This window comes from Poecilia mexicana, unplaced genomic scaffold, assembly GCF_051168715.1.
Source record: "Poecilia mexicana isolate PSO_F unplaced genomic scaffold, ASM5116871v1 scaffold_11, whole genome shotgun sequence".
In the NCBI taxonomy this organism is placed as follows: domain Eukaryota; kingdom Metazoa; phylum Chordata; class Actinopteri; order Cyprinodontiformes; family Poeciliidae; genus Poecilia; species Poecilia mexicana.
The window spans coordinates 17,263,142-17,275,061 of NW_028263380.1; the positions used below are offsets into that span (position 1 = coordinate 17,263,142).

The following is an 11,920-nucleotide window of genomic DNA, read 5'->3' on the forward strand; positions in this document are numbered from 1 at the left end:
TTATTGCCAAAATAGTGGACAATTTGAATATTTTGCAAGAACCTTATTAATATTTAACAATGTTTTGTCCTTGGTTTCTGTAAAATAAAAAGAAGAAACAAGGAAAAGAAACCTGAAACATTGTTGGTGTAGAAAACATGTTTATAATAGAGATATTTTTCATTGATTACTGACACGTGGGGAGTGCGAGGTGGCCAGGCTTGAAGGAGGGACCCAGGGCACCAGTGAAGATAGGACCACCACTGATTCTCCGCCCACCAGGGACTGCCTCCCCGTTGTTAAAGTAGATACCCCCCACACGGGCTCATTTATTTTACTTTTTCCACTGTGGACGCTTGTAACCGACCCATTAGCCGCTCTGGGAATGGGACCAAAAATCACCATCAAGAAAAACTTCGCCTTTTTTCGGATGATCCCGCTCCGATGGCATCTTTTTATCCAAAGGGAATAAACTTTCTTTAAACTGAAAAAAGGAGCAATGTAAGAAATTTTCAAATGGGATAAAACTTGAGTATTGTTTTTTTTCCCTACTAAGCAGGCTTATGTTTCATTGGGGCCATTTTTTAAAAAGGATTTTTTTAAAGTGAGGTGTGAAAATGTTCTGTCCATTAGAATAAAGCAGCGGAAGTCTATTGTTAGAGAGGCAGTGATTTTCTAAAGGTGCCTCCCTGGAGGCCCCTTTGCATGACGCTGAAAGGTGCAGGACGAGGCAGGAAAGTTTAGAGATCTCCATCAAAGGGGGAAAAAATGGCAAAGTGGTTCAAGGAGTTCCCCCTGGCCCTGAAGAACGGTACGGACAAGATCCGGTCAGTCTCTGAGTCCGGCTCCCATCCGAGAGCTAATAAAGTCGGGCTGTTGATCAGCATCGGGACCAAAACGGGCCACCGGAAGAACTCCTCTGCAGACAGCGCAGCAGGAGGTGGAGGTGTCGGCTTGCTGTCCGGAAAGAACCGAAAAAACTCCGGCGCAGAGGTCAGCAGGAACGGGGTTGGTTCCCAGAAAGACGGGAAGGCTTGGGACACTTTGCTGGCCGGGAAAAGCCGCAAGAACTCCAAAGCAGAGGCGGTGTTGGAGGAGCAACACAGACCCCCGAAGACCTCCCCGCCCGCCTGCGCCTACATCAGCCGGATGATAAGAGTGGACAAACAGGACAAAAGCCCCAACTTTACAATCAGTGGTACCGCCGGCAGCCCAGTGAGCTCTGAAGCAGAGAAACCTGCAGCGCAGTCCAAAACGGGAACTGTGAGTTTTATTCTAAGAGCTCATTTTGACTCTCCTAAAATATATTTATTGTAACAATAAAAAGAAACCGCCTCTGGCCCCGTATGTCCCGTATATGTTGTTTTAGTTTTATATTATTTAATTTTATTCTATAGTGTAAAAATATATATAAGAAACCCTGAGCCCAAAGTGCCACAGCATAACAAATAATTAGCTAAAATAATAAATATTTTATTATTTAAATAAAACTGTGATAATACATAAAAAACATTGTATAAATATTAATAATTTACTAGATATGTAAATAATTAGATTCTAAAATCAGGCAAAGATATTATTTATTTAATTATTTCATATTTTGTGTGCTATATGTTTTAATAAAATAATTTGAACTGTCACTGTGATTTGCAAAATAAAGTCCAACATTTGAGTGGTCACTTGAATAGCAGTTTAACTGGAGACCAATCACCATTCACATATCAGTGCTAAGCCCCACCCACTGATTTTTGACAAAAAATATTCCCTAAAAGAATAACTGAATAAATAATACTGAAGTGCCATTTGTGCTTTTAAGATATAGTGAGTTCAAATTTAATCTCAATATGCATTTATTCAATCACGTATACATTACTGAAACATTTGTTTCTTTTTTATTTAATATATTAAATAAAAAAGACCATTTGAATTAATTGTGTTGGTGTAGAGAGAAACACATCTAAAACTGGCAGGACTGAACAAGGACAACCGTGGCTTCAAGAGAATATCGGCACTTTTGATCCTCCATATTGAGTTGCAATGGTTTCTATCAAATACCCTGAAAATGTTGCATTTACTGAGTGAATAACTGCAAAGTTACCTATTCATACTTGCTTATTTGTTCTTTGGCAGTAATGTCCAGTGAGTGGAAATGACCAAAGAGACGCAGGTAGTCTGACTTTTTTTTAAAAAAAGTGTGTGTAACACCAGAGATATTTGTTATCCTGTTCGGTTTGTATTCTGTTTCAGTAAACTGTCTGACTGCAGCTTCAGGAAAGGCATAAAAGTGAAGAAGCCTGGCTCCAGTCCGAACTCAGAAAAGACTCATTATTGTCTCATTTCCCCTCCTCCTCTCTTTGTCTGTGCCTCCCACTGTGCCCATCCCTCCCAGATTGTGTCACTCTGCTCTTCTCCACTGTTTGACCTTCTACCTTCGTCTTCCTCTGCCTCGATTACAAAACTGTTGGCAGACATATGAGGTCGTCACCTTCCTCTGGCTCAGTTTTGACCTACGCAGAGGCCCCTCCCTCCTTCGCTCTGCTTCATCCCTCTCATTCATAACATTCTTTCCCTCTGGTGACTGCTGCCATGTTTTACGAAACTCAGTGGGATTGAAATCAGGAGCTGGCCAAAACCTTTGTCAGTTTATCCTAAAAAAAAAAGTATGATGGGGGAAAAAAAACATCAATAATTACACCAATTATAGTAGATATTAGAATTACGTAGAGCTGGACGATATGGGTGAAAAATGTATCGCGATGTAGGCATTTCATATCAGTCAATATCAATAATTTTTTTTTTTTTTTTTGTTTCAAACATCCAAAATACAGCCAAATAGAGAAATTGTGAATAAAATATTCCATTTTGTTGTAAGGCTGGACAATATGGCTGAAAAAAAGTATCATGATAAAAGTATTACATATAATTATGATAATTATTGTTTAAAATATATGAAACTCTACCAGTCTGATGGTGTGTCCTTTCCTGTCTTATCCACAGTTTTCAACATCCACAGTATTTTTAAGGCACAGTGACAAAACCTTAAACTGCTGCTGTGCAAGTTACTCAGCAGGTTGTTGCTAGGTAACCACAAGTAAGTCAGTAGGTCGTTGCTAGGTAACCACAAGTAAGTCAGTAGGTCGTTGCTAGGTAACCAAAGAGTGAGTGAGTTGGTAAATGCCATTCACTTTTCCCTCCTTTAGCTGACCGGGAAAAGTTGAGCAGTTGTGTACACTGTTAAAAAAAAAAGAAAGCGTTTTTAATTCACGGTATTTATACGGTAAAATTCAAGCGACCACAGTGGCCAGTACTTTACCGTAAATCAGAGACGTTTAATAATTTTTTTTTTACAGTGTACATTTGACGTAAAAAATGTGTTAGTAAACCATGAACATTACACTAAATATTCTAAAGAACAATCTAACACCATTTTCCCAAGCAGAAATTCTATCATTTATTCATTTTGAAATGAATGTTACTTGATTACTGTGTAAATTTAACCTCAAACATGAGTTTCGTCTATGAGTTCACAGTTTAAAGGATCTACACCCCCTAAATGACTGTTTTTCCTGTGCTTTCCTGATCTAGTTGATCATTGTGGAGGATTACGCAGACCCGTTTGATGCCCAGAAGACCAAAGAGCAGAGGGACGCAGAGAGGGTTGGGGAGAACGACGGCTACATGGAGCCGTACGATGCACAACAAATGATAACCGGTAGGAACTCGTAAAACCCTCTCGACCTCACAGGATTCCCATTTTCAGTCACTTCATCATCCTTCTGAGAATGTGAATCACTCTGCTCTCTGGCTTTGCTATGATGACTGCATTTCATTTGGACAATGGGTGTAGTTTCCTGTCCTCACTTCCTCTTTCCTGTTTCTGTTTCCTGGTGCTATTCTCTCAAAAGGAAGTCGGCCCCGATCGCCGGCTCCCAGAATCTGGGATGCACCCCTATTTGGGCCTCTCAGAGTCAGAGGAAATACGGTGTCTAATCAGGGAATCGGATGCTGCCGGGAACTTTTTAGTTTGTTGTTTTTACCAGCAGAGTCACACAATGGCACTGCGTGAAGGTGGACAGGCTTTACTGCTCCTCCGTCTCTCAGGTTGTTTCTCGCTGAGACGGTGTGAAGTCAGCAGAGGATGTGATGATGTGAGTCGCTCGGTTTAAGAGGCTGAAACCACATGGAAGGTCAGCAGGGCAGTGAACACGGCCCAGCATTATTTAGCAGCTGAGATCAGTTATTAAATCACAACTTCAAGCAGACTTTCTTTGGCTAATTTCTATTTTTCTCGTTTTTATTCAAGTCAGGGTTGAAAGCCAGGCTCCTCTGAGTTTTTTTTTTACTGGGGAAAAATCTAAATAGATGTGCATACCTTTAAACTAATATTTTGTTAAAGAACTTTTTAAAGCAATTTCAGCATTTATTGTTTATTTTTTGGAACACATATAACATCAATTAAAGTGCCACTAATGAACCTGAAGTAAAGTCCAGCTGTCTCGATTATTAAAATAACAAGGAAAACGTTGTCATCGTCTCATTTAAACATGAGATTAAACATTTGAGAGTGGTTTTCTCCCGATGATGTAAAAAAAAAAAAAAAAAAAAAAAGGAAACTGGTTCGATTGAAATTCAGCTACAACCTGATCCAGCAGAACTTTTTTGTGTCCAGCTTTCCCGTCTTTCTCCCACAATGTTCCCTGCAGCTGCTGCAGGTTCTGCGTCGCTCCATTGGTCGAGGCTTTTATCTCTCGGCAGAGATTTTAATCTTTAATCCCTTCTCTTCAACCTGCCAGAGATCAGACGTCGGGGATCTAAGGACCTGCTGAAGGTGTGCATGTCGGCAGACGGGAGCGAGGGACCTGCGGACAAAGGTCAGCCGGCTGCCATCTATGACAACCCGTATGAGGGAAGCGGCGACGGTGAGCGGACGAAGCCGGAGCTGGACCAGCGTCCCGCAACCGAATACGAGTTGCCATGGGAATGGAGGAAGCAGCACATCGTCCGAACTCTGTCGGGTATAATAAAGCATCTTTCATCACATTGTTATTATCTGAAGGTTCGTCACTGAGTTTGAAGTTTGACTCTGGTTGAAGCTTTTCAAGAGTAGATGGTTGTGTTTGTGTTGCTCCGCCTGCTTCTCCCTCACATGCATATTTTATAAGCCCCACAGACCAACAGCATACTCAACATCTTGTATAAAACATCAAAGTACTCTGCTGTGTTTTTAGACATCAACAGAAAGTTCAAACTCAGGAAGAAAGTTTTTTTTTTTTTATGTATACATGTATTTTACTTTGCTTGTGCTCGTCTTTTCCCAGCACAATTTGACAACCCAGTCAAAGAGGAGACGTGTTTTCATACACTCACCATGCAGACCCAGATGCTGCAGCAGCAGCAGCATCTGAGGCAAAAAAGCAGAAGCCAAAAGATCCTGAGATCCTCTCACCCGACTCTGCTGCCATCTACGCTTCCCTGCAGCAGCCCTGATGGAGAGGCGTGCTGCGTGGATCCACTGCTGCCTCTGGAAAAGCAGAGGTAGCCCCCTGCTCTCCTTTATAGATAAAAACACAAAACATACAGTATATTCTGAAATTAATCACACCTTTGGATATTTTTTATATACAATTGGGCAGGTTGAAATGTGAAGGGAGCATCATCATGTGTCCACGTTATGCTCCAGTACATTTAGTTATTGTTCTTGTGAAATAGTGTTTTCTTTTTTTGGGAAGTCTTTAATTAATTTAAGATGAAGAAAAACAATATCCTTCTCCAAAATGGCAAAACCCAACAACAAAAAAAATAAATAAATAAAGAAAGGAAAGTTACAAAAACATTTAAAGAGAAGCAGAAAGCTGAAGAAAATTATTTCTGAATCAGAAGAAGAGGAGGTGTTTATTACAGAGCAGGAGCTGTAAATGCTGGGCAGATCAGTACAGATTTCACAGCTGTGACTCCGACTAAATGTCTGGTTATTGATGAAACATTACTCAGTTACAGTGTTTAGATGTTTTCTCAAGTTTTACAAATTATGTTTAGCTAAAATGAAAAGAGATTATTTTACATGTAGAGTTTTAAAAATGTTTAAAGCTCAAATTGGACTCTGCAGAGCACTCCATGACCCACATGTTTAAGTGGTGTAGATGTTTTAGGAGTCATATCCAACGTCACCTAAAATCTCAACAAACATGTTGAATATCAAAGGGACGTGTGGATTCTGCTCTGCATCTCTTCCAGCTGGTACCACGGCTGCGTGACCCGGCAGGAGGCCGAGTTCCAGCTGCAGTCCTGCAGAGAGGCCAGCTTCCTGGTCAGGAACAGCGAGTCAGACAGCAGCAAGTACTCCATCGCCCTCAAGTGAGTGTTTCCTGAAGGTGCAGGCTCAGCTTCTGCTGGATGAAACGTTTCTAATTGGATGCACATTTCTTATTTGTGGCTTTGCTGTAGTCTGTGTTTGAAAGAATGCAGGACAAGTTAGTGGGTGTAGATAAAGAGGCATTTAAACCAAAAACTTAAATTAACAGAAATTTTGAAAAAAACGAAACAGAAAGCCAAGCTACACCCAGCAGGACATAAAATAAGACGCGCAGCTAGAGAGAAGGGTCGGCTTCTCCTGAGCTGAAGCTCAGCCATCGCTCTGGTCTGACCACCATCGGCCGGTGTTTTTTCATATGATTTCGCTAGAAACTCAAAGATGCTACAACCTTTTCTGAAACATGAAATAAAGTATAACATGAAACTAAACTAACTAAACTTCTGTTGGATAGAATGAGAACACAAAAAGGCCATAATGCAGACTCTACTAATATAATATAATATAATATAATATAATGCTTTTATTTATGATAAAACCTAAATAAATGTAGCTATATGTAAATAAATTAAAAATAATCAATGAAATTACTGAAGGGGGAAACCTTGCAAAACAAATACGATTATGCCTAATAGTAATAATAATAACTAATATCAGTATTTTTTATTATATATTATGCAATTATTATTGCAATGTTATTACATAATAATAAAACAGCTAATATATTACAATATTATTAATAATCATTATGCTATCATGTTATTAATAACATTAATAATAATAATTGTGCTGTTAGTATTACTATAATACTAATAGCTCTTATATTATTACACAATAATTATTAATAATATTTGTTATTATTTATACATATTATGTAAGTTAAAAACTAAGGGAATAAATGCACTAAGGAGGGAGGAAATAAGTAAACCATCAATAAATGAAGAGGCACCCCTTGCAAAACATCTTTATTTTTAATTAATTTCATCTTTGTTCTTTTTTTATCTTACGTTCGTCACGTCTCCGTTGCATTTCCTTTGCTAAAAGAACCTGAAAGTTTTGATGAAAAGGTGAGCGGATGTTAGTCTTCATGAGTCTCGTCTGTGTCCAGGACGAGTCAGGGTTGCGTTCACATCATCGTGGCCCAGACCAAAGAGAACGGCTTCACCCTGGACCAGAGCAGCTGCGTGTTCCCCAGCATCCCGGAGGTGGTGCACCATTACCGCACCAGCCGCCTGCCTTTCACCGGGGCGGAGCACATGACGCTGCTCCACCCCGTACCTCGCATCCACTGACTCTGACCTTAAAACCTCAAACGCATTTGAAGCAGAGATGAGAGGAAATAATCTAAGAAATTATGTTTCTTTTGTCTGTACAACTACAACCCTCTCAAATGTGTATTTTTTTTTATTTTTTTTGTTGTTGATTTGATGTTTAAAATGTGTTCAGCTGCCCGGGTTTTATTCACTTATTTTACTTTCATGTGCAGCTGATGCAAAACATCCAGGCTGCTATTTTGCATGTGAACAAGCCCTGCAGAAATGACAAGGCACTTTTTTTTCTGATTTAAATGTGACCTGATTTCAGAATGTGTTATTAGCTGTGCCTCTAAGTAAAACTGCTGCTTTATTGTTACCAAGTTAAATTTCCAGATATTGAAAACATTTGAGTTTATCTCTCCTGCCCTCTAGTGGAGAAGGAGGATGAACTGCACCTTTACAAAGACAAAGACTTGCTCCATGCAATAAAACACATCTAAAGATATGGAAAAAAGATATTCTCAGAGCAGTTTCATAAAATTATAATTTATTTCGGCATCAGCTGTCCCATGAGGATTTTTTTTTCTCCGTTTTACTGTGAATGAGGGAGCAGTTTCCACTGCGTTGTGTGCACTGGGTGATTCACCCCAAAACAATGTGTGAGACAGAGCTCCAGCTCAGCGGTAATTGTACTTTTTACTGAAAAAGACCCGAGGATCAGGCTTAACGTGTTTATTCATTTCAGGGAGCGTTACAGTGATTCCCAACCTGTAGGGGAGGCTACGAGCTAAGAGATGGGCGATCAGCGCTTGGGGGATGGGTTGAGACTTTTAATATGTTGTGCTCTACTCCTGGCACCCTTCATGCAGATTTGTGTCAAAGTTGTTGGAGCACACAGAGAAAGCTTTGACCATTCCTCTTTGCTTTCCCTCCAGATTCTCCTGACTTTGCTCTTCTCGCCTAAGTTTGGAGAAAAGATTGGATTTAGATCTGCATCCTGAAGGCTGATTTTGTGTCTGGTGAACCATTTCCGTGTTAATTTGGGCGTTTGTTTTGGTTCCTTTTGTTACGGAAAGCTTCAGAATACCAACTCAGACCACCAGATTTCTATTAAAAATGTTCTGGTATTTAAGAGACTGTGTAATGCAATGTACTCTAGCAAAAATATGTCAATTTACTTGAATGAGAAACCAGAAACCACATCGCCCACATGTCGTATTTATTGCAGGAACACTCAGTCTTAGTCTGATCTGACCAAAACACCAAGTTGTTGTACTGAGAGCCAAAGGATTTGAATCAAAACAAAGGTTTCAGGATCTTTGGAGGAGAAACCAGCCCATGGCATCACAGAACCTCAGCTTCATCTCACATACAGCTTATCTTATGGTCCATGAAAATGTTTACTTTTGTCACAGTAGGAAAGTTTAGGCGGTTTTTTTCTGACAGATCTAATGGTTTTCCTGTAGACTTGGTGATGTTAAGGTACAACTCTTTGCTGCATCTGAGCTTGTTTGTGTCTGGTGCCAAGATAAATCTGATCCCTCATAGAGCCTTGTTTGTTGCTATTCTTGTTTTTAAATGTTTAGACAATCTGACCTTATAGACAGCTCAGGCGAGCAGCTTTTCAAATTATTTTATTTTGCAGAAACATAAAGAAAATAGAAAAAGGTCTCTATGTCTGTACCAATTCCTTGGAGCTTTAACTTACAAAATATACAATATTTTAATCAGTTGAGGCTTATTTTGAAGGGACTGGTGTGGCTTTTAATTATTATTGTTATTATTGTGGCACCATTCCAGTTTAAGTGGAATAAACTGGAGAACAAAGTAAAAAAAAAATCAAATTTGAGAAGCAACAAAGTAGATGTAGATGCTCTGTACTTACATGGTTATGAACAGTACTGCACTGCGCTTTAAAATTAAATAAAAAGCACATACATGCAAACCCTGGCTGTGATGAACAGTTAAGTTCATCTTTAAGTTGTGTATGATCTGCTCTGATTGATCAAGACCAATTTTTAACATTAACCTCCTATTTAACAGATGCCAGGTGGAGCATAACTTTTTTGCGTTACAAAGGGAGGCTCCCAGGAGAAAAGGTTACGGGAATATGCTTATTAAATAAAAACATCTTGGAAGAAGAATTTACCTTTTTAAAGCTAAGCATCAGATTTATTCTTTTTCTTTTTTTTTGTCTTTAGATCTAGTTTGTCATATATACAATAGCATGTTATGGTTAATTTTATTGTAAAAGATTATTTGATGAAAATTAAATCTTCCCTTGCAAAAACAACCTTAAAAGTGGCCCACTCACATAGTGACATCACACAAGGAATATTATTATTTTTTAAAGTCAGTCTATTTGAAATTTTTGCTATTCTTTGTTTTTCATTGCATGTTTTCAGGTAAATTCTTTCTTCGAATATTCTCTCTTTGCTTGCGTCAGCTGATCTGTTTGATTCTTTACTGAGTTTTTAAAACCTTTGGAAATTCTGCTTCGAAAAGAAAAAAATCACCACTGACCTTTAGATGTTTCTTATTCTGATAGCTGATGCCTAAAAGAGAGACGGTTCTCCCTCCAGGTGAGACAGTCCTGCCACTTTAAGGGGAAAGTCACTGATGGGGGATGTTTGAATGTTCCCTGAAAGTCTTTAGATTTTACTGCCCATCAGCTCAAACATGCCGAGCCTTACGTTTTATGCTAGTGGCACGCTGGAGACCAGGAGTCAGCCTGACGCCGAGTTTCAGGCCGACATCACGGTCTCAGATACTTGAACGTTAACCATTTACGTGCCACTTCAAAGTGTTATTGTTTTAAGTCAATGTATTTTGATGTAATTTAAATGGAAACCAGACTAAGTGGTCCTGAATGTGCTGAATCCCAATAAAACAAGCAATAGAAAATGGAAAACGTGAGTCTGTTGTGCTTTATGAGTTGTAAAGGAGCAGGATCAGAATGAGGGTGGGGCTGTTTTTTTTGTTTTTGTGCTCGATCTGCATGTCGACTTTTAGCTGCTGTTCCAAAGATTGACAAGGTTAAGAGGTGAAGTCCTGGATGAGGGATTAGGTTTAAACCGGAGGATTATGCAGAGCACAAACAGTTTACCTCGCTGTACTCCAGATAGTATGGATTAAAGTAAACGCAGCCCTAAAAGGAGTAAGAGTCGTATCATTACTCTAATGTCAAGGATGCTTAAGGTGGAGAGGGTAAAAAAAAAGAAGAAAAAAGCATTTGACACCGTCCCTCTCGTCTTCCCTTCTTTCCTTACGGATCTCCTTTACGGTCCTCGCCGGTTCTGTGTCACCTGAGGCAGGTGACTGTCTGACTCGCAGAGGAGGACGCGGCTGCTTCTTATGTATGTTTGATGCCAGGAGTTTGTGCTTTAACCCATGAAGGGAACCGATCCAACGCGTTCGCTCTTATTACCTTAAAACCTCAGATGGCTTTCAGTCTTCTCACGAACGCTGCGACACCTCTGGGTCCGCGGGCCGGCTTCTGGTGGCCCGCGAGACGCTTCCTCCTGAACTTTTTCCAAAAAAAAGAACGCACTAAAAATGTAAAAATGTACAGTTTTAGTTTTACAAACTTGGTTTTAATGCAAGGTGTCGAGCCGATTTTCATTCTGGGTGACATCAAGATCATGAATCATTACAAAGGGCTGGTTATGACACAATGCAACAATAAAACTACCTATTAACGAACCATTAAAACATTATAGCTTTCTCTGGATTTGACTTGTACTCCTTAATATTACATTTAACATTGATGTAATTTGACCCAATACAAATAAAAACTAAATTAATTTGACTGATATCTTGGACTTCTATTCCTGAGAGGAAAACAGGACCAGTTTTGGCCAATAGACCTCGAGTTTGACACGGGATTTAATTAGTGGGAAAAAGAAAAAAAAACATTGTAAGAAATGAAACAGTAACATTTTATTTGAAGTGACTGACATTACACTGTCATAAACATAACACCTTTTATGAACATGAAGGAGTCTTTATAAATGTTTACGACTGCTGTCATTTGGTAAATAATGACACTTTAAATGCAAAGTTGACACTTTTAATTGACTTTTTATGCCCATTTTAATAGAACTTGGCATTAAATGGGTAATTATAGACCAAATAATGAAATGTGGACACTTTTAATGGACTTCTAATGCAACTTTGCATTTAAAGAGTCATTATTTACCAAATGACACTTCATGACAGCAGTTGTAAACATTCATAGAGTCTTTCGTGTTCATGACCGTTGTTAGAATAGAATATACTTTATTGAGACCCAAGGGGAAATTGCTTATTTGTTGAAAGTTATGTCATGTTTATGACACTGTCATGCCAGTGTTATGCACCCCTTCAGAGCAAGTGT

General features: G+C 39.2%; 1 protein-coding gene across 1 annotated transcript; it reads left to right on the forward strand.

Annotated features, from left to right (window-relative positions):
- Positions 1-8: 8 nt before the first annotated feature.
- Positions 9-10,456, forward strand: LOC106918196 (SH2 domain-containing adapter protein E-like). The gene is made up of 6 exons (XM_014987754.2): positions 9-1,242; positions 3,565-3,691; positions 4,773-4,994; positions 5,298-5,514; positions 6,214-6,333; positions 7,398-10,456. Exons 1-6 carry the CDS (start codon positions 748-750, stop codon positions 7,579-7,581), a joined length of 1,365 nt encoding a protein of 454 aa, XP_014843240.2. The 5' UTR covers positions 9-747; the 3' UTR covers positions 7,582-10,456.
- Positions 10,457-11,920: the final 1,464 nt, after the last annotated feature.

What these genes read in the sequence shown, in the direction of transcription:
- LOC106918196 (XM_014987754.2), top strand. Translation starts at nt 748, where the DNA reads ATGGCAAAGTGGTTCAAGGAGTTCCCCCTGGCCCTGAAGAACGGTACG. An exon ending in CGCAGTCCAAAACGGGAACT is followed by an intron (nt 1,243 to 3,564) that starts GTGAGTTTTATT and finishes TTCCTGATCTAG; the next exon opens with TTGATCATTGTGGAGGATTA. An exon ending in TGCACAACAAATGATAACCG is followed by an intron (nt 3,692 to 4,772) that starts GTAGGAACTCGT and finishes TCAACCTGCCAG; the next exon opens with AGATCAGACGTCGGGGATCT.